Source organism: Capra hircus, chromosome 5 (assembly GCF_001704415.2).
Source record: "Capra hircus breed San Clemente chromosome 5, ASM170441v1, whole genome shotgun sequence".
Taxonomy (NCBI): Eukaryota; Metazoa; Chordata; class Mammalia; order Artiodactyla; family Bovidae; genus Capra; species Capra hircus.
In genome coordinates this window covers 92091838-92119223 of record NC_030812.1, presented here as the reverse complement: position 1 = coordinate 92119223, position 27386 = coordinate 92091838, and the positions used below count along the sequence as shown (strand labels likewise).

At 39.8% G+C, this 27386-nt stretch overlaps 1 protein-coding gene across 2 annotated transcripts; it reads left to right on the top strand.

The window, feature by feature from the left end:
- Window positions 3670-25554, top strand: MGST1 (microsomal glutathione S-transferase 1). Of its 2 annotated transcripts, none has more exons than XM_018048425.1 (4): window positions 3670-3976; window positions 11597-11738; window positions 14801-14895; window positions 24941-25554. In XM_018048425.1, exons 2-4 carry the CDS (start codon window positions 11613-11615, stop codon window positions 25185-25187), a joined length of 468 nt encoding a protein of 155 aa, XP_017903914.1. In that variant the 5' UTR covers window positions 3670-3976; window positions 11597-11612; the 3' UTR covers window positions 25188-25554. The 2 variants fall into 2 exon arrangements, with proteins under 2 accessions (XP_017903914.1, XP_017903915.1); XM_018048426.1 differs by having other exon boundaries at window positions 3855-3991.

The following is a 27386-nucleotide window of genomic DNA, read 5'->3' as shown; positions in this document are numbered from 1 at the left end:
CAAAAGAGTTGGACATGACTTAGTGATTAAACAACAACAACACAATACATTTAAAAAGTGTATTATAATTCTAAAATTATCTTTGTAAGATTAGAATGCTGCTTATTTTTCTTTCACTTTTTGCTTGCCTTCATCTTAAGACATGTTCTCACATATATTTACTGAAATATCCAAGAACGGTCTATATCCTTAGTTTCCGATTTGCAGAGGCAGGTACTGTATGGATTAGAGAATAAGCAAAGTTCCAAGAGAATAAAAAGGAGTGATGGGCACCTGATTCCTTCCCACTTATGCGAAACCTAGTGTAGCGGTGATAGCAATACTTTCTGACATTTTTCATTTGTCTATTTTTTTTGTTTTTTAAGGCAAGAACTATTAGATTTCTAATGCTTTATTCTTCCAAATCGTTCTGACTTGATCTCCCTTTTCTTTGTCGTAGCAGCTACTCTTTGCTGAATGACTTTTGCTCTCCCCACCCCATATCAGTGACCTTTTAAACTGTTTTAATATTTACTGTGGAATTACTTGTCCTGAACCTTGGATTGAGTTTCCCTGAAAGATCTCATTATAGGCTTAAAATGGTGGTGAGCAGAAGAGTTCAGAGTTTGAACCCTTCCCTTTACCTAAACTAAAACAAGCTGAAAAATAACTCTTTCTCTTCCTCACTCATCTAAGGGCATGCAACAGAGATGAGTAGAAGTGTAAATTCTTTCATAAACTTTTTCCTATTACTACCCTAGTGAGTAAGTGAGTGAAAGTCTTTCAGCCGTGTCCGACTCTTTGTGACACCATGAACTATACAGTCCACGGAATTCTCCAGGCCAGAATACTGGAGTGGGTAGTCTTTTCCTTCTCCAGGGGATCTTCCCAACCCAGGGATCAAACCCAGGTCTCCTGCATTGTAGGTGGATTCTTTATCAGCTGAGCCACAAGGGAAACTATTACCACCTTAGATCATACCCCAATTATCATTCTCATATTTAAATTGAAATTCCTCTTCCTTTGGTTTAGTAGCAGCTTCTTACTTTTGGCTACTGTTTTTACTCAATTGCAAACTCCTGGAGCACAATTATTTGATGTCATTTATTTTAGTTTCATGGGCCTTCCCTGGTAGCTCAGATGGTAAAGAATCTTCCTGTAATGCAGGAGACCCAAGTTTGATGCTTGGGTCAGGAAGATGACCTGGAGAAGAGAATAGCTACCCACTCCAGTATTCTTGCCTGGAGAATTCCATGGACAAAGGAATCTGGCAGGCTATGGTCCATGGGCTCGCAAAGAGTCAGACATGACTGAGCAACTAATACAAACATCTTAGTTCCAAATCTTAGCATCAAACCAAGTGCCCTGTATTCACTTCATAACTATCTATTAAATTAATTCTTTATAGTCAGTAGCTGATTATTGTAGACAATGTCATATATGTAATAGATAGGCAATAATTGTACATGGTTTATTGATGGCAGGAACTCAGTACTTATTCACTGATTGATTAATAGTTTGAATTCATTTTATAATTAGAGCACCAGATGAGTCTGGTGATCATTTCAAAAACTTGTTAGAACCACTCAACTGGAATTCTGCATATCGAATTATTTAAATAATAGCTGTCTGTACCTTTTTCTGTAATGTTATCCATAAGATTAAAGCCATTTTACCTCATAATAAATGAAAAGAGTCTTCTAAATACTTGTAGTATTAAAATCCCTTGACAAGAATTCAGAATTATCTCAAATTCTTATTCCAGTGAGTGTCACAGCCAACTTCCAGTGTATTTGACTGAGACGGAATAAATATATGTAGTTTTCAAAAGACTCAGACAACGAAAGTGAAGCACTAATGCCCGCTGATGCTAGACTTTCTAATTCTTCTACTGACATAGTGCTGTAGAAAGTGTTCCAGGGCCTGTGATTAATTTCTGCTTCCTAGAGCAAACTGGGAAATCTTACTTCCTTTTTTGATAGAATATGGATTTGTCCATCAAATCTTAGACAGCTAGTCCTGGAGGCACCTTTTAAAGCCAAAAGGAGGTAAAATGAGGACAAAAAAAGGAAGTACGCTATATACTGCTACTGCTGCTGCTGCTAAGTCGCTTCAGTCGTGTCCAACTCTGTTCGACCCTATAAATGGCGGCCCACCAGGCTCCCCCGTCCCTGGGATTCTCCAGGCAAGAACACTGGAGTGCCGTTGCTATTTCCTTCTCCAATGCATGAAAGTGAAAAGCGAAAGTGAAGTCGCTCAGTCGTGTCCAACTCTTCTCGACCCCGTGGATGCTGCCTACCAAGGCTCCTCCGACCATGGGACAGCAGGTGGTAAATGTGTAAGAGGTAGGAGCACATGAGAAATAACATAGATGGAAAACATAAATCCTTAAACGTGTTTCAATAAAGCCACGGAAGTGTTGAATTAAAAAAAAATAGCAGAATGTGAGAGTTATGAGTTATATTTTATCTGGGGAAAAATAAGGACTGCAGCCTGGGAAAACAGCACTTCAGATAGTTCTAAGAAACTGTTGTAAAGAAGCAGGGGGAAAGGTCAATATACACGTGATTTGGTGAAGCGGGAGTACATGCAATCAATCACATTTTTTTTTTGCAGAAATTTTCTTAGTCATAAGGAGCAGATGTCATCATGAAGGATTTTCGTGTTTTTCTAGATATGAAAAGATACAAGAATTGGGCTCATAAAATCACCTCCTGAAAATACATATCTGAAGACCTGTTCTGCCAGTTCTTCCTGCCCTGCCTCGACCTGTCCCCACATCCAGCCAGAGTGCCTCATTTCTGCTCCACTTTGAATTCTTCTCGGCAGGTGTTGAAAATCAGCAGCTGCAGTAGCACATATTTAATTCTTAATAGAGATAGATGATAAGTGCCAATGGCAAGTGCCAATTTGTAGTTGACTGAAGTTACATCCATAAATACTGTTGTGGGACAAGGAGGCTTGAGATGTTGTTGTCATTCACTCGCTAAGTTGTGTCAGACTCTGCAACCCCATGGACGGCAGCACAACAGGCTCTTCTGTCCTCCACTCTCTCCTGGAGTTAGCTCAAACTCATGTCCTTTGAGTCGGTGATGACATCCAGCCATCTCACCGTACGTTGTCCCCTTCTACTCTTGCCCTCAATCTTTCCCAGCATCAGGGTCTTTTCCAATGAGTGGACTCTTCACATCAGGTGGCCAAAGTATTACAGCTTCAGCTTTAGCATCAGTCCTTCCAATGAATATTCAGGACTGTGATCTGCTTTAGGATTGACTGATGTGATCTACGTGCAGCCTAGATACTGGTATTGGAATAACTACACCTTTCTTAAACACTCCCCTTAAGTCCTTACAAAAGCTATACTAAGCTGATTGTGTAAGAATTGACCCATTTTAATTTCTTCCTCTCAACCCTTTCTGTTCAGAGTGGGGAAGCAAATTGTCCAGGATCACTGATTTGGAAGACTTTTAGGTAATCTACGCCAAAGGTTACATTGTTGTCAGTGCCAGCCTTTCGAAGCAGGGAAAGCAAAGTTCGACAGAAGTATCAGCGACTTCTAATCAGGTCCCTTCCTTACCCCGCCCCCTAGATTTAAACCTTCTCTAAAGCATTCAGTGGTTTCAACACTGAGACCTTTAAAAATTGTTTGCAACTACATAAACTTGAAAGGTCCCCAGCCGCTGCAGCGGGCAAGTAGCCTTTGGGGTTGAGAGCTTCAGCCCGCGCGGAAAAGAAAGAGTTCAGAAAGCGCAACTGGTGGGCGGAGGTTACTCCGGGAGAGAAAAATCAGGCGAGTTAGGGGAGGGGTTTGGCGAGGTCGGCCCGTGTGCTTTCAGCGACCCGGAGCCAAAAGCGGAGGAAATTAACCAGAGGAGGCGTGGCCTCTGTGTCCCGCCAGCCCCGCGCATTGAAAGTCCCACAGCTCCCGCGCGACCCGCTTCTGGGACCGGCTCGTGATCTTTCTCCTGCTCGGATTCACACCACCTGCTCGCGAGAGGTGTGTAAGCAGAGGGTAAGAAGAGAGAGGGTGGCGGCGGGAAGGGGGCCGGGGTGGCAGGTGCAGACTTGGGGTGTCTCTGCCGACCTGAAACTTGTTTGCACAGAGTAACTGCTAAAAGTTTGCTTTTCAATCCATTACTTTTAAAAGGGAGTTTCCTTCCTTTACGCTCCCACCCAACCCCGTAGATAAACTGTCAGACTCCAGGAATAAAACTTGAGAGAATAATTCTTTTTGTGTTTAAGTGATGATTTACCCACTTAAAATTCTCAAGCCAAGGGAGCATCCACTTGGAAAGGGCGCCCGTTGAGCTTTGGGGGAGTAAAACGTGAGCTCATGTAACAGCAGTCGAGGAATGGCTGCAGTTTAAGAAACTTCTGTTCATCCTAAGGGGGTAAAATCTTGCAGAACTTCTGAGATCCAGGACAAACTGGCCTTTGCGTCGCCTGAAAGATAGAACTTGCTTTTCTTGGTTCACTGTGACAGGCCAGAGAAACATCAGCAAGGTAGAAATAACAGTAATAATGAACAAAGTGCAGCATGACCTGAATCAGATCCTATTTGATGAATTAGGTACCACAGAGTCGGAAACGACTGGAGCAACTTAGCAGCAGCAGCAGCAGCGGAGTCAGTTGATTGGAAAGCTAAGGATCAAACCCCTTGGGAGGGTTCTTGACTGTGGCGGTGGGTGGGGGGAGCCCAGTCTGGAGGTGGAAGCCGTGTGGAAGGAGTAAAGGAGAGAGGAGCCCTTCTCTGGCAGTTAAGGCCTCATCTGTGACTGCCATTGCTGGACTTGGGCGGTGGGGGGCCAGGGCGCCTGCAGATTCTATCTCCCTGCTGCGGCCTTCTTTGAAATAGTCACAAGCCCTTTGGGTAGTCCTGACACCACTTTTTATTTTCTCCTTTTCCCTCTGCTGTTTACAGTCTAAGAAAGTGCCAAGTGGGCTGTCATCAAACATTATTGAATAGCCTTTGGCAACTTGTCCAGGCCCCCAGCTAACAGGCTTTAAACCAGGCCAGCCCAGTGTTCTGAGAGCCCTAGCCTGCTGTGAATACCAAAGAAGACACACCTTTTATGTTCTCTGGGAATTAGGCTGGTATTGAGTTTTGCTGTCTTCTGAGGTTTCCAAAGTAAGAGGCCTGTGTGCGTTGACCATCTTTGGCCATCTTGAAAAATAGCAAATCGGTCCAAATTTGAATATTACTTTCTGTGGCAAGGGCGGTTTTTCTGAGGGTTTGTTTGAGAGTGGAGTTTCTTAAATGCTGAGACTAGAAAAGGAGGTCAGCATAGTTTCCTGAGCATAGTCCCCCTCCCCGCACAACCCAGCAGCATTCCCCCCGCCCCACCCCAACACCTGGGCCCTGAAGCATAGGGGGCCCTGTCTGCAGTCAGTCTTTTCAGTAAATTCTAGAACTCACAAACAGCGAGGAGACCACTGACTTGTCTTTTCTCTTTATCTCACAGGCAGCGTTCTGTTGCTTTAAGAAGGTCTGAAATTGCAGAGTCATGACCATGGGAATGTGTGCTCACATTTTCTATGTGTTGCACAATATTGATGGAGAAAGGCCGCCATAAATAAGAACTTTGCTCTTTTTGGCCAAGAGCCTATAAAGAGAAGAGGACTATTTCTCAGTTAGTAGTATCTGTCACTAAACTGTGATAGACAATAAGGGGGTGGGGGTGGGATTCTGGGGGGAGGGTGAGGGGGATAAGACAGGAAGGGGATTTGACAGAATTTCCCAGAAGACCAGGGTAGTCCAGAATTCTCCTTGATGGGGGATAGCCTACAGGTTCAATATTAGAGAAAACTGGGTTCCAGTCTTGGGCCCTCCACTGTGAATTTGGGTCAGATTACTAATTCTACCTCTCTGGGTCTCAGTTTCATTATATGTTGAAGGTAGAGACAAATATTATTTGCTCTGACTACTTGAATTTCTCCAAGTTCTCAAGAGAGATAATGCTATGGTCTTTGAAAACTCTGAAATTGTATCCTCAATGCCTAGAACAGTGCCAAGGTAAGAGCTTATTTATTCACCAAATACTTACCTAGCACTTACCAGATCCCACTGCCTTTCTTTTTTCTTTTTATTTTTTTATTTCAAACTTTTTATTTTGTACTGGGGCATAGCCAATTAACAATGCTGTGAGAGTTCCAGGCAAATAGCGAAGGGACCCAGCCACTCATAGGCATGCCTCCACTTTTTCCCAGACTCCCCACTTTATGCTTTATTCACTTAATGCTCCCAAGAGTTTTGTGAGGTAGTAGGTTTTATTAGCCTCATGTTGCAGGTAAGATTCGTTAATCACAGCTAGTAAATGGCAGAACTAGACCCACTACGTCTGGTTTTGGAGTCTGTCTTTGTCCTTTGTAAAGGCACCCCCTCCGCATTAGGTGACTGAGTCCCCCTCTCCGGAGAGAGAGGTAGATATATTCTCTATTATGCCAACCAGTGTTGGACAATGAAAGGGACAACACACTGTCCCAAATAGAATTCATCACTGGAATAATTTCTGTAACTCATCACCAAGGTTCATGTTTTGCTCTGCTTACTTTTCTTAGATAATTTCTACTGCATTCCTTGACTACTCAAATCACTGAGCACTTTAACCTCTGAATTATTATTACTGCTCTACCGCTCTCCTCTCTCTTGATGGCCTTTCATGAACAAAGCTTCTAGTAACTTCTTTTTGGAGTGCAGTGCAATGGCATGATGCAAGTTCAAGGCAGCTTACCAACAAATAAATCTTGAAAAAAAAAAGTCCAGATTAGCATCGCCTAATTTCATGTTATAAACGACTCCTGTTTCTTAATGTCTTACCTTTAGCTCTGCTTACCCCACCCTCAGATGTGCTGGGAGTGGACCACATCCATCCTGAGAAGCGATTTATGGGCCCACAGAGTGCGGTGTCAGGAGCTCAGTATTGGCCATCTCCCAAAACCACAGACTGGAGGAGCTAAGCCACATTCTTGGTGATTGAGAAATTCTCTCCGTGAAGTACACTTTGTGCATTGTTCACATTTAGAGAGAAAAAAAAAAAACTCCTGCCGTTGACCTTTGTCCTCAACTGCTCAAGATTTTGTGTTCTTTCCCCAGCAACAGTCTGAAAGTCTTCCATCTTTTCTCTACTCTTTCAATACCCATGTTTACTGAGAGAAAACCATCTTCTCAACTTTGCTTTCACTGCTAAATGCATTTCATTCTGAGAACATTGGTGAAGACCTACAGAAACCTGTTGACTTTTAAAACTAAGGTTGGATAGTAGCACCTCCTACTTGATAAACTTTTCTTAAGTTGTTTTTGTTTTTTGTTTTTTGTTTTTTTTTTTTTTTTTGATTAACCTCCCTGCTGTGTCTGTCCAGAGGCATAGAATTTAGGGATTCCTTATTAAGCTAATTACTCCAAGTGCACTGTGAAGTCGGAGAGGGCAATGGCACCCCACTTTAGTACTCTTGCCTGGAAAATCCCATGGACAGAGGAGCCTGGAAGGCTGCAGTCCATGGGGTCGCTGAGGGTCGGACATGACTAAGCGACTTCACTTTCACTTTTCACTTTCATGCATTGGAGAAGCAAATGGCAACCCACTCCAGTGTTCTTGCCTGGAGAATCCCAGGGACGGGGGAGCCTGGTGGGCTGCCGTCTATGAGGTCACACAGGGTCGGACAAGACTGAAGTGATTTAGCAGTAGCAGCACTGTGAAGAAGAATGCAGTTTATTGGTGACTTCTCCCCACCCCCATTCTAGAACAATAGTAGATACATTAAATGTTGCAAAAAGCAAGGGGTGGAGGCTTCCTGGCAGTCTAGAAGTTGAGACTTTCCCATGTAGGCAGGTGTGGGTTTGATCCCTGTTGGGGGTGGGGCACTAAGATCTCATATGCCTTGGTGGCCAAAAAAAAAAAAAAAAAAAAAAGCTCCATAAAACAGAACCAGTGTTTTAACAGCTGGTTCTTTGCCCAGCAACAGTTGAGGGGGAAATCCACATCAAAAAAAAAAAAAAATCTTTAAAAATGTTACTAGAAGTATAATATTATCTTGCACTGAGAAATGTGGACTGAAAAAAACATAATGTGAGAGCTATGAGTTCAGTTTTTGTTGAGGCTTACTGAGGACTGTAGCCCAGGAGACAGCCCCTCAGCTAGCTTCTCTAAAGCTGAGGAACTTCTCTAAAGAGGTAGATGGGGAAGTCAGTATATAAATGATTTTGGTAAAGGGGGTATGTGCAGTCAAACCCAGATCTTGGTAGAAGGTTGCTGCTCGTTATGAGGAATAGGTATCTCCATTAATGATTTTAGTGCTTTTCTAGGTATAAGAAGATGCAAGAAATCTGGCTCATAAAAGTTTCTCCTGGAAAATGTCTTAACTATCTGAAAGCCAGTTTTGCCAGTTTTCCTAGAACACAGGGTGCCTACTTTCTGATAAACTCTGAACTCCTTTCAGGGCATGATAAAGATTCTCATAGAATCAGATGGCAAGTGACAGTCTTTAGCTGGCAGAATCTATCATACTTGCTTTTAAGACTACTGACCTGTGGAGGTGGATTAATTTGCTACTGTGTGTGTGAGAGAGTGTTTAAGCTAAAGGCAGCTGATCCTTGAATATCATGGGGGTTGGGAACCTATCCTCTGGGTAGGTGAGAATCCACATGTAACTTACAGTCACCTCCTCCTTATACACAGTTCCTTTATATCCATGGCTCTGCATCTGCAGATTCAACCAACTACTGATTGTGTACCACTCTGGTATTTAGTATCAAAAAAAAATCCAAATATAAGTAGATCCACATGGTTCAGATCTGTGTTGTTTAAGGGTTAACTGTACATTTCTATTTGCCTGAACCCAAGGAGGCTTTTTTTAGCCTACCTTTCAAAACAGAGATTGCTTAGGAAGCTTTGGGTTTTTATTTCCAAAATGGGACTAATACTTACCTTGGAGCATAATTGGAAGAAGAAGGAAGATAACTGGTAGAATGGGTGCTGGCACTGGTGCAGGTGTAGGCTAGGTGCAGGGTAGGCTTTATCCATTGTTCGTTGAATCAGAATTAAGCAGTTTGCAGTCTCTTGAAGGAGACAGTGCAGTGTGGTTGGTATATGAGATGTGAGATCAGAGACTTGGGTTCCTCTCCCAGTGTGGCTGCTCAGTATCTCTAATTTCCATTTTTTTCATCTGTCGAATAGTTATACTCATGCGGATTATAGTCTTATAGAAATTATGTTAGGTAATGCACATAAAGTACATGGTATAATATAGCCAAGTCTTATAAAATTAAATATATATGTACTATAGACATGTCACATTCAACAGTAACATACAGACAACTGGATGACCAGTAGCAGAGTCTGGAAAGATATATAGGTTTATAGATTATTGGTAGATGGATAAAATGATTAGAATAATTGCTCTAAATAGGTTGCATGCAGGGGTTGAGTTTTGAAGGCAGGAACAGATATGTCTACAAGAGACAACACTCCATGCTAAGCCAGTAAAATGGTGTTTACGCTTGGGTATGAGAAAAGATGGGCTTCTCAGGTGGCACTCGTAGCAAAGAACCCAACTTGCCAACGCAGGAGACGTAAGAGATGCAGGTTTGATCCCTGGGTCAGGAAGATCCCCTGGAGAAGGGCACAACATCCCACTCCAGTATTCTTGCCTGGAGAATCCCATGAACAGTGGAGCCTGGCGGGCTATAGTCCATAGGGTTGCAGAGAATTGGACATGACTGAAGCGACTTAGCATGCATGCACACATACACTCATGATAAAAGATGTGTGTTTATGTGGAAGAAAGAGAAGGTGTAGGTAGCGGGGCTGATGATAGAACAGAGGAGGTTAAAAAGAATGTCAGATAGGGCGGACTTTCAGCTTTTTCCTAAATTCTTACCCACTCGGATGTGAGTATCATTTGTGTCCCTCTTCTTCCTCCTCCTCAGCACTTCTCCAGTTACTCTTCCAACTCTGGATTCAAGGAGTTACGTTCCATTTACTCTTGACAGCTTTTCGATGGGCATAAATATAGAATGTGAAGTGACCTGAAGAGTTTTGTAAAGCTAATCCTCCTCCCCACGTCCCTTCTACGAAAGTATCATAAATGCCTATTTCTCCCCCCACGTTTGCAAGCCTTTTATTTTATGTTTCCATTATCCTGTTTCACCCTCTTCACTTGTGTTGGTGTGAATGAGGACGCTGGTCATGGTGATAGTGATGGTCATGATAAAGAGATAATAAGCTTTATTGAGGGTTTTCATGGACCTGGCACTGTGCTAGGTCATGTTATCTCACTTAAATCCTGACAATAACCCACTAAGTTGGGAGATGCCGACTCATTGGAAAAGACCCTGATGCTGAGAAAGACTGAGGGCAGGAGGAAAATGGGGGTGACAGAGGATGAGATGGTTGGATAGCATCACCGATGCAATATACCTGAGTTTGAGCGAACTCCCAGGGATGGTGAAGGACTGGGAAGCCTGGCATGCTGTAGTCCATGGGGTTGCAGAGTTGGACATGGCTTAGTAACTGAACAACAACTATTCCTATCTTACCAACGAAGAAATCCAGTTTCACAGAGGCTAAATCTCTCAATCAAAGACAATAACCAAATGATGTGACTGGAATTCAAATTCTGGAGTCTGAGATCTTGATTACCACTGAAATGACAAAAGGTTGTGAACTGGATTTATAAAGGAGGGCATGTATTAGAACTTAGGCATTTCTACTCAAACATTAACGGTACTACTATGTACATAGTTTGATGTTTTGAAAGAGATTCATGGATTCTGGTTTGTGTCCAATTTGTGGCTCATCATGATGCAAAATATGGTTTTATTCTAGCTTTAGCGAAGTTTACCTATGTATATTTGCTTATGATAACCCCTATATTTTCATTTTCACATAGTGCTTGTTTGATATGTTCAAGCTTAATGATATAGAACCAGAAAAAACCAGGGATGGGGGTGAGATGAATTGGGAGATTAGGATTGACATATATACACTATTGATACTTTGTATAAAATAGATAACTAATGAATGAGAACACTCTATAGCACAGGGAACTCTATTTAGTGCTTAGTTGTGACCTAAGTGGGAAGGGAATCCAAAAAAGAGTGGCTATATGAATAGGTATAGCTGATTCACTTTGCTGTACACTAGAAATTAATACCAGAGAAGGCAATGACAACCCACTCCAGTGTTCTCGCCTGGAGAATCCGGGGGAGCCTGGTGGGCTGCTGTCTATGGGGTTGCAGAGAGTTGGACATGACTGAAGTGCCTTAGCAGCAGCAGCAGCAGAAATTAATGCAATGTTGTAAAGCAGCTATACTCTAATAACAACAAATTAAAAAAAAAGAAAACCATGGATAAGAGCAAAGACTATTACATGTATTCTTGACTTACATAAAAAGAGTAACAAATAAATGATTAAAATAGAAAAAGAACGAGAAAAAAACATGATACTAGGCATTAAAAAAAAATCCAAATGATTATTTCTTCTTCAAATAACCCAAAATATCTTTAAGAACAATATGGTTCATACTGTAGAATAAGGACACCAAGTGACCGTCAAATTATTGGGGGGTATTTATGTCTGTTTTTTCCTATTTTATCTAAAATCTTTTTTAACATTCCAGACCAAAGTCAAAAAAAATGGTCAACCTTTCGCACCTAATGGAGAATGAAGTATTCATGGCCTTTGCCTCTTACGCGACAATTGTGCTTTCAAAAATGATGTTTATGAGCATTGCAACTGCCTTCTATAGACTGACAAGAAAGGTAAGACGTGGGAGGCAGTATTTTAACAGTTGGGATTCTGGAAAGCAATTTTCTAATTTTTTTTTTTTTTGTGAAGCCCAAAGGCATATTGTTTTATACTGTAAATGAATATGCAGTCATTTAGTTCAGGTGGTTCTGATATATTTACAGAATAGGTAGTTAAATGGTTTTTTGTTTGTTTATTTTTATTGTTCAGTTAGCATATGAGATTTCTGAAGTATCAGATTTTTCAAGGAAACTTTGTGATTTTGAAGTTGATTTTGCTAACTAGAGCTTAGAAAATAGTCACTTTCTAGACAGTGAATTGATGTTTTCAGCTCTATTACAGATCAGGGATATACCTTAGGGCACAGAATTAAGTTCTTATTGTTATCAATAGAGTCTCTATTATTGGGGCAAGGCATTTGAATTTTGTGTGGTTATGATTTCTTAAGTGAATAGTATTTCTACCCAGCATTATAACAATTTTTATCTTTTTTCAAATGGAGGCTTGGGGAAGGTGGTAGAAAGTTTTGAAACACATAACCCATATACAGAGGAAGGGCTTCTTGATGGCTCAGTAGAAAAGAATCCGCCTGCAGTGCAGGAGATGCAAGAGACATGGATTCAGTCCCTGGTCTGGGAAGATCACTGGAGGAGAAAATAGCAACCCACTCCAGTATTCTAGCCTACAGAATCCCATGGACAGAAGAACCTGGCAGGCTCCGGTCCATGGGATCGCAAAAAAGTCGGACACGACTGAGTGACTGAGCAGGCAACCTGTAAGCAAGTTGGTTTTGTGACAACAGTGACAAGGGAAAAGCAAAGCTACACAGTTAGATGATTTTTACTGGTGTGACTCCTGGGCCTGTTCACCAGCTTCTTTCTGTAAATATTTCTCCCTCTTGGTCCCGGTCCTGAGTTTCTGTCCTCCAGAGCCTTACTTTTATTTAGAAGTCATAGGCCTCCCTAAGGTATTTTCTTATTACTATCTTGAGGTATCATTCCTTCCCAATGATGTTTGCGTTTTAATGGGGCACATATCCACATGGGTAAACCTCTAACAGGGCAAGGTGTTTGAGCCTCTGGCTATAAAGTGGCTGCTACTACCAGGTCTTAACTCAGTGGTAAAGAACCCACCTGCCAGTGCAGGAGACACAAGAAATGAGGGATTTGATCCCTGAGTCAGGAAGATCCCGTGGAGCAGGAAATGGCAACCCACTCCAGTATTCTTGCCTGGGAAATCCCATGGACAGAGGAGCCTGGTGGGCTATGGTACATGAGGTTACAAGAGAGTCAGACACAGCTGAGAGACTAAACAAGCAACCACCAGATCCTCACTATCCTCTAGAAATACTGTGGCATCAAGGATAGCAGAAATGTTGCTTGTCTTAGAAAAAAGTGAAAGGAAAGTTGCGCAGTTGTGTCTGACTCTCTGCGACCCCATGGACTGTAGCCTACCAGGCTCCTCCGTCCATGGGATTTTCCAGGCAAGAGTACTGGAGTGGGTTGCCATTTCCTTCTCCAGGGGATCTTTCCAACTCTGGGATCGAACCCAGGTCTCCCGCATTGCAAGCAGACACTTTACCGTCGAAACCACCAGGGAAGCCCAAGGGGCTTAGAAGAAAAGGGGAAGGGAATTCAAATTTGTGAAGTGCCAGTTGATCTGTGCTAGGCACCATGACACTCTGTTTGTGTGTCAGGTCATGGAAGCATTTTACATAATTGTCAGCATTATCCTGTGAGATGAGCATTACTCTTCCCATTTTATGGATGAGGAAATCAAAATCAGAGCGGTTCAGTAGCTTTCCCAAGATTACACACCAACCAAGGCTGAGGCTGAGATTCAAATTCAGATTGGCTTAAGCTCCTATTTCAAGCACTTTGTGTTGTAATACATTATTTGCTTATTCAAAATCTCTTTATTGAACATCCAGTATGTGCCCTACACTTATTTCAGAACCAGACAGCAGATCTGCCCTCAGGAGCTGATCAGTTCTCCTCAACATCTTTATCTGAAATAAATGCTCATGTCGTATTAAGAAAAATGCTATCGTATTTATGAAGTTTCTCCACTTAAATTAAGGCTAATTTTATAGTTCATGTTTTTCTTAATTATAATTCATTAAATAGTGGAACATAAGTATTTTTAAATGCATGTTTCAAGTTTCAGGGAATGGGGAAATCATTTCAAAGAGCCTAATAATGACAGGAAGGACTATGTGGAAATATGCCCGGGAACATGTGCTTAGTGTTTATAGGAATACAGTTCAGCTTCTTATATTTCACTGGATTGTTCAACCTAAAGTTTTAGTTAATTCGGAGGAAAAAGAGGCACACATATCCTAACAAAGTACAAAGCACTTTTCCTGCCGCCACTCTTTCATGCTGCCTATCTGTTCTTCTGGTATCTTTGGCAAATAAACTTATGACTTTTGTATGAGCCAATCAGTTGGAAATAATGTTCTTCAGGAGAAGTGCATCAACATTACTGTTAAAAAACGCCAGTTCACCATAATAATAACTTTTTATTATTTTAATGAGGACTCAGAATTATGCTTTTTTCTGATTTTGCTGCCTTGTCACTGTTTTTATATATTGGTTTATAAAGTTCTTATTTATGCTTCTCTTTAAAAATCTTTTTACACTGTTATTAGAAATTCAGGTTTTAAGAAGAGATGCGTTCTTCTGTGTGTATGTGCTGAGTTGTGTCCAACTCTTTGCTGCCTTATGGGCTGTAGCCCGCCAGGCTCCTCTGTCCATGGGATTTCCCAGGCAAGAATTCTGGAGTGGGTTGCCATTTCCTACTCCAGGGGATCTTCTGGACCCAGGGATCAAACCTGCATTTTCTGTGTCTCTTATGTTGGCAGGCAGATTCTTTATCACTAAGCTACCTGAGAATCCACATTCTTTCTCCTACCCCTAGGTTTGATCTATAGCTCCCAAATGTTTTTTTTCATGATGACCAAATGACCAACTTGGATGCCTGTATTTCTTCTGATGAAATATGAATATCAGGTAGAGTACCCCCCCCCATGTTATTTGGTATTTAAAATTTTTTTTTTCCTCGGTATTTGGAATAGGTTTTCGTTAATCCAGAAGACTGCGCAGGCTTTGGCAAAGGAGAAAACGCCAAGAAGTATCTTCGGACAGATGACAGGGTGGAACGTGTTCGAAGGTAAACCAGTGTCTCCTGAAATGACTCATTTGATCACAGGATGTTGGTCTCAGAGTCAAGTGAGGATGTTGGGGTCTGAAGAAAAAGAAAAGTCAATCATTCTACCTACTCTGTATAATTATAGAAAATTAGCCATCTAGAAGTCTCCAACTATCACTGTGATTGCATGTATTTCCAAGTTAGCTTTTCTGTGCACTTTGTTAGGGTTAATGACTTTGTTCTGTGTAGGGATTGATCAAAAGTAATGACAGGTAGGAGGTGAAATGAGGATGGTAGATTCTTGCAGTTTTTGTCTTCTTTCTCCAGAGGTGAGACTGTCAGCTTGGGTAAAAGGTTGAAGAACTAGGTATTTTTGCATAAAATGGAAAGTATGAACTTGAGAAATCTCTACCTATCTTCTCTCTCACTCCCTCCTTTGTAGATATTATATTTAATGTACAGAGAATTCAGTAAACAATGAAAAGCAATAAGCCAAGATACCATCTACCCAGCTTCCTAATGATACCATTAATAAACTTATTTTAAAAGCACATTCAGTTCTAGTTCTGAAGGTATATTTCTTAATCCTTGTCATAAAGTGATGTAAATTACAAACTTTTTATTTCATCTTTACTGAAGCTTAATTGACAAAATTGTAAGTGTACAATTTGCAGCGTACAATGTCATTTAATACACATATATGTTTCTAAGGAGTCCTCCCATTGAATTAGTTGACATTAATGAATGAATTTCATTAATTAACACATCCATCACCTCTCAGATTTCATCTCTCCTCCCCTCTTCTTTGGTGGGAACATTTAAATTCTACTCTCATAGCGACTTTCAGTTATATGTGCTATGTGTTCAGTTGCTCAGTAATAACTGACTCTTTTGTGGCCCCTGGACTCTAAACCCGCCAGCCTCTGTCCATGGAATTTTCCAGTCAAGAATGCTGGAGTGGGTTGCCATTTCCTTCTCCAGGGGATCTTCCCGACCCAGGTATTACAGTCCCATCGCTCGCAGTTCCTGCATTGGCAGGCCGTTTCTTTACCACAGTGCCGCCCGGGAAGCCCCAGCTTTCAGTTACACGGTTACACAATACAGTGTTATCTGCTGTAGTCAGTGTGTTATCCTTTAGATCCTCAGACCTTGTTCATCTTATAACTGACAGTTAGTACTATTTTATTAACCTCTTCAGATTTCTCCCAACCCCTATCCCCTGGCAACGACTACTTTCTGTTCTTATGAGTTCAGCCTTTTTTCCTTTTGGTAGATTCCATTTATAAATGATACCTTGCAATGTTTGTCTTTCTCTCTCTTAGTTATTTCATTCACCATAATGTCCTCTAGGTTCATTCAAATGACAAGACTTCCTTTTTTTATTTTAAAGACTGAATAATAGTCTAATCTTTTTGGAATAATGGTAGGTAAGTTCTGTGCTATGCTCTGCTGTGCTTAGTTGCTCAGTTGTGTCCAACTCTTTGTGACCCCATGGACTGTGGCCCACGAGGCACCTCTGTCCATGGGGATTCACTAGTCAAGAATACTGGAGTGGGCTGCCATGCTCTCCTCCAGGTATCTTCCCAACCCAGGGGTGGAATGCAAGGCTCCCACATTGTAGGCAGATTCTTTTAACATCTGAACCACCATGGAGGACCTTCCAAACTGTTCTCCATAGTGGCTGTACCGGTTTATATTCCTGGCAGCAATGTAAAGAGTTCTCTTTTCTCCATATTCTGGCAAGTATTTGCTACCTCTTGTCTTTTCCACAGTAGCCATCCTAATAGGTGTAATGTAATAACTCATTTTAGTTTTGATTTGCATTTACCCAGCTGATTGGTGATGGTGAGTACCGTTTCATTACCTCTTGTCCATTTAGATGTCTTCTTTAGAAAAATGGTTATTTGGGTCTCCCTTTTTCAATTGGATTATTTTATTTGTTTATCTATTAATTTGAGGCTATGAAATTGTGAGATCCTTATATGTTTTTAATATTAACTGCTTATCAGATATGGGGTTTGCAGATTTTTTTCCCATTCCATAACTTGCCTTTCAATTTTGTTGATGGCTTCTTTTGCTGAGCAGGAGCTTTTTGATTTGATGTAGTCCCACTTGTTTATTTTTGCCTTTTTTTTTTTTTGCTTTTGGTGTCAAATCCAAAGATATCATTGCCAAGACTAGTGTCAAAGAGCTTACAACCTTTATATTACCTCTAGAAATTTTATGGTTTCAGGTCTTATATTCAAGTCTTTAATTCATTTTGAGTTGATTTTTGTGTACGGTATAAGATAGGGTTCAGTTTCTTTTGCATGTGGAAATCTAGTTTTCCTGACACAATTTACTGCAGAGGCTGCCCTTTCCTACTGTGTGTTCTTGGCTTCTGTGTAAAAAATTGAGTATACATGCATGAGTTTATTTCTGGGTTCTCTATTCTGTTCCATTGATCTGTGAGTCTGCTTTTATGCCAAAAAAATACTGACTTGATTTCTATAGCTTTGTAATGTAGTTTGAAATCAGGAAGTATGAAGTCTCCAGCTTTGTTTTTATTGCTCAAGATTCCTTGGATATTCAGGATCATTTGTGGTTTCACACAAATTTGGGGACTTTTTAAAAAAATTTCTCAAAAAATGCCATTGGGATTTTGAGAGGGAGTACATTACTCTGGGTTGTGTGGACATTTTAACAGTGTTAACATTAATTTTTCCAGTCCATGAGGAGAGAATATCTTTCCATTTATTTATATTTCATTTCTTTCATCAGTATCTTATGGTTTTCAGTATATAAATCTTTCCTCTCTTTGGTTAAGTTTATTCCTAAGCATTTTATTCTTTTTGATGCTATTTTAAAGTTCGTCTTCCCCAGGTGACTCAGTGGAAAAGAATCCATTTGCCAAGCAGGAGACACATTCAATCCCTGGGTCAGGAAGATACCCTGGAGAAGGAAATGGCAATCCACTCCAGTATTCTTCCCTTGGAGATCCCATGGACAGAGGAGCCCGGTGGGCTACAGTCCACGGGGACTCAAAGAGTCAGGTATAACTCAGTGACTAAACAGCAACAGCAGTAAAGTCAGTCTATTTTATCCTTCCAAAAAATCAGCTCTTACTTTCATTGATTTTTTTCTATTGTGTTTTTAGTTTCTATTTCATTTATGTCTATTCTGATCTTTGTTATTTCTTTCCTTTACTAATTTTGGGCTTAGTTTGCTTCTCTTTTTTTACTTTCTTGATACGTCAGGTTAGGTTGTTCATTTGAGATTTTTTTCTTAAATGTGGCGTTTATCTCTATAAACTTCCTTCTTAGATTGCCTTTGCTGAGTCCCCATGAGTTTGATATGTTCTGTTTCTATCTGTATCTGTCTCAAGATATTATTGATTTCTCTTGAGTTTTTTCTTTGACCCGTTTGTGAATTTTCCAATTTTCTTTTCGTAATTGATTTCTAGTTTCATATTGTTGTGGTTGGAATGAATGCTTCATTTTGCACTTCTTAAATTTATTAAGACTTACTTTTTGGCTTAAGATATGATCTGTCTTGAAGAATGTTCCATTTGTGCCTGGGAAGAATGTATATTCTGTTGCTGTTGGATGTAAAGTTCTGTAAATGTCTTTTAGGTCCATCTGAGCTAAGTGGTCTTTCTAGATGCTCTATCCATTGTTGAAAATGAGATCTTGAAGTCCTCTATAATTATGGTATCGTTATTTCTCTTTCAGATCTGTTACTTTATATATTAAAGTTTCCTGTGTTGGGTGCATATATATTTACCAATGTTATGTCCTCTTAATGCCTTGATCCCCTTTATCATTATATAATGAACTTTTTCGTCTCTTGTTACAGTTTCTTTTGATATAAGTATAGCTTTTTCAGCTTTCTTTTGGCGTCTATTTGCATGGAATATCTTTTTCTACACCTTCACCTTGTGTCTATGTATGACCTTAAGTCTTCATAGGCAGCATGTTGTTAGGTCTATTTTTATCTGTTCACTCATTCTTGTTTGATTGGAGAAGGTAGCCCATTTTGATTTAAAGTAATTTCTGATGCTTCCCTGGTGGCCCAGATGGTAAAGAATCTGCATGCAGTGCAGGGGTCCTGAGTTTGATCCCTAAGTTGGGAAGATCCCCTGGAGAAGAGAATGGCTACCCACTCCAGTGTTCTTGCCTGCAGAATTCCATGGACAGAGGGGCCTGGCAGGCTACAGTCCGTGGGGTCACAAAGAGTCAGACATGACTGAGTGACTAACACTTCCACTTCACTTCTTGTACTTATTGCCATTTTGTTAATTTTCTTCTTAGTTGTTTTGGAATTCCTTTGTTCCTTTCTCTTTCATTGTGATTTGGTGATTTTTCTCTAAGGGTAAGCTTTGATTGCTTTCCTTTTATCTTTTGTATATCTACTATGAGTTTTTACTTGGTGGTTACCCTGAGTCTTATGTAAAACATTTTGTTTTATATTAATAATAGTCTATTTTAAGTTGATAACAGCTTAGCTTTTAATGCATGCAAATGACTTAATGACTAAACAACAACAACAACAAATCTTAATCCACATTTTCTAACTGATTTATTGAGTAAGTTGAAGAAAGAGCCAAGTTTATATCAAAATGAAGAATATGAAGATGTGCACAAATGCAGGATTAAAGACTAAGTTAATCTTGAGACTATATAGCATAAGGGAATCTGTAGAAATCTTTGGAGGGGCTTCAGACTTTCCAGAAAATCAAAAGTGATAAGGCAAATATGATCTTGATTCTAAAGGGATTAGATGCTGCAGCTGATACCTGAATTAGAGAAGTAAATTTTTTTTTCAGTCTCCATTTCATTATCTATTTACACTCACCAAATTTTAGAAGTGTAGTCAAATATATTCATGGTGTTTCCTATCTTAACTATTCATCAGAAAACTAAATATCTAAATGATTAAGTATGACTTTGAAAACTCCTCAGTGCTTCTTTAATTTTATATAATTTTGCTTATCCTGTGAAATGTATCTAGAATTATACCACAGTGTAGATATGCATTAGAAAATACTAAATGAAGATGGTACATAACTTCAGTGTTTCACATGTTAGAAAAGTGGATTGGCAATAGAATCTCAATAGAACAAATTTTTCAGTGGGGAGGTCAGTCAAGATGGTGACATAGGGGGCTCCTGAACTTCTCTCTTTACACTCATGTTGTTGTTGTTCAGGTTGTGCAGTGGCTAAGTTGTGTCTGACTTTGTGGCTCCATGGACCTCAGTATGCCCATTAAAGCTTAGCTAAAGAGATTTTATTTGGGGATTTTTAGATGCCTTCCACTCTCCCTTCTCAGCGCCTACTTCTGTCTCTCCTTACCCATGGGATGGTATTTCTAAAGGAGAAAGCCATTATCTAAGCTGATCTTCTAATCAGATTGTGAACAACAAATAAAATTTAGTGAGAATTGCCTTTAGTTGTGAAAGGAGTGTGTCCTTGAGGAGGTGCAGGGACTGTGTGTACAGCGCCCCCTGGTGATCAGACACTGGCTTTTCAATGTGGCAAGAAAGAATCTCCAGGAAAGAGAAGCTTCTAGATTCCAGGTGTATTTTTTGAGATCAGATCAGTTCTGTTAACAAAGTGATTTACTAAATCAATTTTGGAGATACTTTTCAGAATAAAAGTTCCCACAATCTCCCCTCTCCATTTTTAACCTAGAATTTTTCTTTTTCATTATTTCTACTTGTAATTATCAAGTTGTTTCTATGAGCATATTTTGGTGACAGGGACTGAATTTGGCTACAAAGGATGTGAAAGTTACGCTTTTAGGCATACAATATTGAGAAAATATACACTGCACATATAGAAACTTTAATTAAAAATATAAAGTAATATGTGTTGAAATGTCAAGATAAGTAGCCTAAAGGAAGTTATTTATATTCTGGGCATATGGAAATCAATGATGATTAGAAAGCCTTTTACATTATGCATTTATTTAATCCTATCCCATATTGTTCTAGGAAGAATTCAAGACTATATACATTCCCTGTGTGTGTGTGTGTGTGTGTGTGTGCACATGCATGCACACACTTGGTTGCTCAGTCATGTCCAACTCTTTGCAACCCCATGGGCTGCAGCCTATCAGGGTCCTCTGTCCATGGGTTTTTCCAGGCAAGAATACTGGAGTGGGTTGCCATTTTCTGCTCCTGGGATCTTCCTGACCCAGGGATCAAACCCACGTCTTTTGCATCTCCTGCGTTGACAGGCGAATTCTTTACCACTGAGCTACTGGGGAAGTCCCATGTACATTCCTTACAACAAGATAAAGTTGTAAGGTAACCAGGACAGCTGAAGAAATAAGGTGAAACATTTAAAAGAGAGAAAAAAATGGTTTTAGTACTTAGAAAGAGATGTTTAGAATAAGCTACCTTCAATGAAATTTTATTTGGGGATTTTAGATGCCTTCCACTCCCCCTTCTCAGCCCCTACTTCTGTCTCTCAATAGAAAATACCTCTTTATTGAGACTCTTCAGTGGGGTCCAGTTGACACTCACTGGGAATTCTTCAAGGAAGTGGAGGATGGGATTAAACTTAAAGCTAGATGATTCCTTTCTGGTCGCAATGCATGAATGAAGCATTTATTGAGAGGTTACTGTGTGTCTCACTGTCACTCCTTTTATTGGAATGCTGTAAAATGGCTTGAAGACTGACTTCCTGCCCTTGAGGGGTTTATAACTCCCACTGAAAAGCAGACTAGCGTGCATGTAGTACTTAAAGAACGATATACAGCTATCTCTCACTAGATGTTCAGTAGTAGGATACAAGTATAACTTCCTAGGGTTTTGGGAATATTTCATAAGGGAAGAAGTTGAAGAATGTTAGGATTTGGAAGGAAAAAAGGAGAAGAGAGAACATGGCAGTTTGGAAAAATTTCTTTGCAGGAACTTGAACACACTGCTACATGCTGAGCATAAAGACCTTTGGGTAAGAGAAAGGAGTCATCTGGTCTGGTGTGAAGTTCCTTTTGTGGTTGGCCACCCCCTGACAGTTCTCAGTGACATATAGCAACTCTGGTTTAGGTCAGGGCGATGCTGAGATCCGAGTGGTTCTGATCTGATTGAAGCATCTTGAGCATAGAGCAGGGCTGGAGTTAAGGTCAGTCCAGAACAAGCTTGCACCAAGGGGCATCTGCCCAAAAGAGAAAGGACATGGGAACATGGGATGATGGAGAGGAAGTAATAGACCATGGTAGAAAGTGCCCTACTCCAGTACTTTTGCCTGGAAAATCCCATGGACAGAGGAGCCTGGTAGGCTGCAGTCCATGGGGTCACTAAGAGTTGGACACAACTTCACTTTCACTTTCACTTTTCCCTTTCATGCATTGGAGAAGGAAATGGCAACCCACTCCAGTGTTCTTGCCTGGAGAATCCCAGGACCAGGGGAGCCTGGCGGGCTGCCATCTATGGGGTCACACAGAGTCGGACACGACTGAAGTGACTTAGCAGCAGCAGCACCAGAAAGTGCTCTTAAAGATGGATGTCCATCTGCTACTAGATTTTGGTAGCCATCTAGGAATGACACAGAAATGAAGGAAACTTCCCCTTTAGGGTGCTTTCTGTTGTTTGAGTAGAGAAAGCGTTACAGTGGGAAGGTGAGGCTGAACTACAGCAGATGCTCACTGGGAGAGGGTGTGTCTGCAGTGGGGTCTAAAAGGAAGAGTATACGCACTGTTATATTTAGAAAGGATAACCAGCAAGGACCTGCTGTAGAGCACAGGGAACTCTGCTCGATGTTATGTGGCAGCCTGGATGGGAGGGGAGTCTGGGGGAGAATGGATACACGTATATGTATGGCTGAGTCCCTTTGCTGTCCGCCTGAAACTATCACAACATTGTAAATCGGCTATATTCAGATATAAAATAAAAAGTTAAAAAATAAAAGTAAAAAAAGAAGAGCATGTAAGATGGCATAAATTAACAGTGTGAGGCTCTGTTGAAAACTGGCCTTACTAGAACAGTGAGGAATTCTGTGAGACCATTTTGAGGGTTGAGGACAAGGAAGAAGCACTGAATGAAAGAGATAGAGGAAGGCCAGAAAAAATGGAGAGGCCAGTAAGTTCCAAGGAATGCCTGCCCTTGAATTTCTTCCCCCAAACCCCCACTGCCGGAGCTCTTTACCCCTAATTTTCCTTGACTTTCTTCTCTGTTTTCACACTGTATTCTATTTGTCAATTGCTTAATATAGACTTGGGGCTTCCCAGGTAGTGCAGTGGTAAAGAATCTGCCTGCCAGTGCAGGAGACATAAGAGACACAGGTTCGATCCCTGGGTCAGGAAGATCCCTTGGAGGAGGAAATGGCAACCCACTCCAGTATTCTTGGCTGGAGAATCCCATGGACAGTAGATCCATGGACAGGCTGCAGTCCATGGGATCACAAAGGGTTGGACACAACTGAGCAACTGAGCGCAAACATATTTCTACATGGTCTCATCATTATAGGCTCTTTCTCAACTTTAAAAATGTCTGTCCTCTTAGAATGTAGTAAAGGAGAAAAGTAACATGGCCTAGATGGAAGGTGAAGAAATGTCTGTGGTCCAGCAGGAGAATTCAAAGGATCCAAAGAAATACCCTTGATGTAATTGGTGATGTGAGCTCATCTTTAGTAGAAAATAGTGTTTCTGCCCTTTCTTGCCCACCTCGCTTTCAGTAACCTTTGGGTTGTTCCATGCAACAGAGGGAATAAGAACGCTCATACCCTTTCTGTCTTGGCTTTATTTAGGAACATGTGGTTGTTTATTTAAATCTTTCAAAATTGTTACATATCTAAGTTACTGTTACCTTCTGCATGCCTCTGTGTTGTTATTCTGTTTGTCAGGAGAATTTAGAGATAATCTACAGAAAACAGGAGAAAGGAAAAGATTATTTAGTAATTACATATTTTTTTGACTAAAAGAAAAAAGTGAAAGTGAAATTCACTCCGTTGGATTGACTCTTTGCGACCCCATGGACTGCATAGTCTATGGAATTCTCCAGGCCAGAATACTGGAGTGGGTAGCTTTTCCCTTCTCCAGGAGATCTTCCCAACCCAGGGATTGAACCCAGGTGTCTATCTTTCATTTTGAAACATGTATCAGTAGCTTACAAATTCTATCAAAATCTCAATTTATAGTCTAGTAGTTTTTCTTAAGCAGTTTTTAACTGTGGAAACTAGAATAGGGTTACCAGATTTGAGAATTAAGCGCTTTATAAATATATTTATAAAAATATAATTTTTTTATAAATACACACTTTATGTTATTAAAAAAAGATCTCGTCAGTAATTGACGTGTCTTGTGTTCACAATCCTAGCCAGAGGTGCCATGAATTGGAGAAAAAGTTGTGTCTAAGCCATGCCTTCTGTTTTCTCCTAGCTGTGGTATGAAATTCAGATCTAAATGCATGACTTTCCCTTTATTATTGTCTATCATGTTTGTGTATATTTTGCCCCATCACTACTAATTCCTTTTGCAATTTTAGGATAGGTTGGCTGATATTCTTCCCATGTTTGAAAGGCTAGTTATATATTCTGTAATCTGTATGTGGAGAAAATGAAATTCTTGATATTAAGATTGGTAAATTGATTTCTGGTAACCTAGTGGCTTGAGTGAATGGGCAAGGGTGGTATCAGTGACCATTTTGCATCGTAGCACAAGTGAGGAGGGGAGTCTCAAGAAAGATACTAACCCAAAGGATTTTCTGCTTTTGGGAAGAAGAATTTTTATAAGAGGAATCTTGAATTGCTATTGTACAGACCTCAGAAGAAAAAATATTTTATATGTATAAAAGTGATGGGAGTTTTATTATGTAGATGCACTTTTGATATTTTTGGAAGTGCAAAAAGTCTTCTTTCTTATATATTGAGATACACTGAAAATAAAAGAAACAAAATAATGAGCCATTCTAAATAACAGCCAAGTGGATAGGGAAGCAAGGGAATTTGAGAGAAATAAAATGAATCTTACTCTGCATGTTTAAGATCCATTAACACTTCTATTTAGTTTCAGAAGAGAGGGAAAAGTGGATGTATTTCTGCTGATTTTGAAATTAGGGTTTTACAAGTTATCTTTTTTCCCACAGAGCCCACTTGAATGACCTTGAAAACATCGTGCCATTTCTTGGTATTGGCCTTCTGTATTCCTTAAGTGGTCCAGACCTCTCTACAGCCATCCTGCACTTCAGACTCTTTGTCGGAGCACGAATCTACCACACGATTGCGTATTTGACACCCCTTCCCCAGCCAAATCGCGCTTTGGCTTTTTTCATTGGCTATGGAGTTACACTTTCAATGGCTTACAGATTGCTGAAGAGTAAACTGTACCTGTAAAGAGAATCATACAACTCATCATCCAATGATTTTCTAAAAATTCTGTACTTCCAATTTGTAATGAATCCTTTCATGATTTTAAGCAGGAGGGGAGCAGAGAAATTAAGATAGAGAAAACCCAGTCTGCATATTAATACCGCCAATTGCCTTTATTCTTGTTTTGTATTTATACAGGACATTTAACATAATTTTTAATTCCTTTGTCTTAGTCATAAAGTACTTTGTTGTAAATTTTGATTATAATTTGTAACATTTGTTCAACATTTCATATTTTGAATCTTTAAAGAGTAAGTATGTGTATGTTAAACCTGTATTTCAATATTGATGAGGTGGGCATATGAAATAAAGAATTCAAAGGATAATTTCATTTGGTTTTATCTTTCTCAAAATATTTTCAAAAGTTTCAAGCTACAGAAAAGTAGTACCATGAACTTTTATATGTTTCACCTAGATTTACCACTTGTTAACATTTCCCCATATTTGCTTTAGCTCCATCACTCAATGTTTTTTTCTGAACAGTTTGAAAGTTGTTCAATTGCTAAGTCATGTCTGAATCTTTTTGGTCTCATGGACTGTAGCACACCAGGCTTTCCTGTCCTTCACTATCTCTCGAAGTTTGCTCAAACTCCTGTCCATCGAGTCAGTGATGCCATCCAACCATTTTGAAAGTGAGCTACTCGTAAGACACTTCACTCTAAATACTTCAACATATATCTCCTATGTACAAAACAGTCTCCAAATAACCATATCATTATCACACCAAAGAAATTTAACTAAGATGGTATAGATGAACCTATTTGTAGGGAAGAAATAGAGATCTCACTTGGTGCTCTGTGATGACCCAGATGGATGGGATGGGGATGGGAGGGAGGTCCAAGAGGTAGGGGATATTTATGTATACATATTGCTGATTCACTTCTTTGAACAGCAGAAACTAATGAGACACTTTAAAGCAATTATACTCCAATTTAAAAAAGAAATCTAACTCTAATACAATACCATTATTTAACATATATGGTGAGTAGTGAAAGTTGCTCAGTCGTGTCCAACTCTGCGACCCCATGGACTATACAGTCCATGAAATTCTCTAGTGAGAATACTAGAGTGGGTAGCCGTTCCCTTCTCCAGGGGATCTTCCCAACCCAGGGATCGAACCCAGGTCTCCTGCATTGCAGGCAGATTCTTTATCGGCTGAGCCACCAGGGAAGCCCATTTTAACATATATATTGAACATACATAGTTCATATTTAAATTTTCCCTAATTTTCCCAATCATGTCCTTTATACTACTTCATTTTTGATCTAGGAATCAGACAAGGACCTCACTGGTTTTTGTTATCATTTCTATTTACTGTTCAATAAAATGGATGAGTTCTTTTTTTTTTTGTCTTTTATGACTAGCATTTTTTGATGAGTTTGAGGCTGGTTTTACAGAGTGATCCTTAATCTGATTTGATTTTGTCTATTACTTTCTAATTCTTGGATGCAGATTAAACATTTCTGGTGATGTTGTGTTCTTCAGATTACAGTACATTAATATACATATGTCAGTTTGTGCCATTAGTGGTGATCAATTTAGTAAGGTAGTATTGACCAGATTTATTCATTGTAAAGCTGTCTTTTTAACTTTATAATCATATTTGGGTGATAAATTGAGACTGTGCAAATCCTGTCTTCCTATAAACTTTTACCCAATGGATTTAGCATCAAAAATGTTCAGTTTTGTTTCCATGTAAAAATATATAATCATAAAACATAAATGTTTACAAGCCTATAAAACACTATATATCTATACGCATTTAGATTTTTTGATCTTGAATTATGTGTACTTAAACCTTTTTAATAAATGATGAGCATTTAAAATAATATTTTTTATACTTGACATTTATATTATTAGTTTTTCTATCTCTTGATTGATCTTAATTCTAAATACATATTTCTTAAATAGTGCTTTTAGTGGCTCTCATAATCGTTCATTTAAGTTTACCGCACAAAAGAAAAGTTACTGAGTTGTATTATAAGTTTCATAATTTGAGCAGCTCTTAAGTTCATAAAACGTTTTGGACAGTTGAAGAGTTAGGTCCAAGTTTCATTTTGCTTCTCTTCCTAATGTTAAAAGCAGCTTTGCTTATCAGGAAAGCTTTGTGCTGTAAATAATGGGAAAGACCATGAATTCGGAAGTGAAAAGTTCAAAATTTAA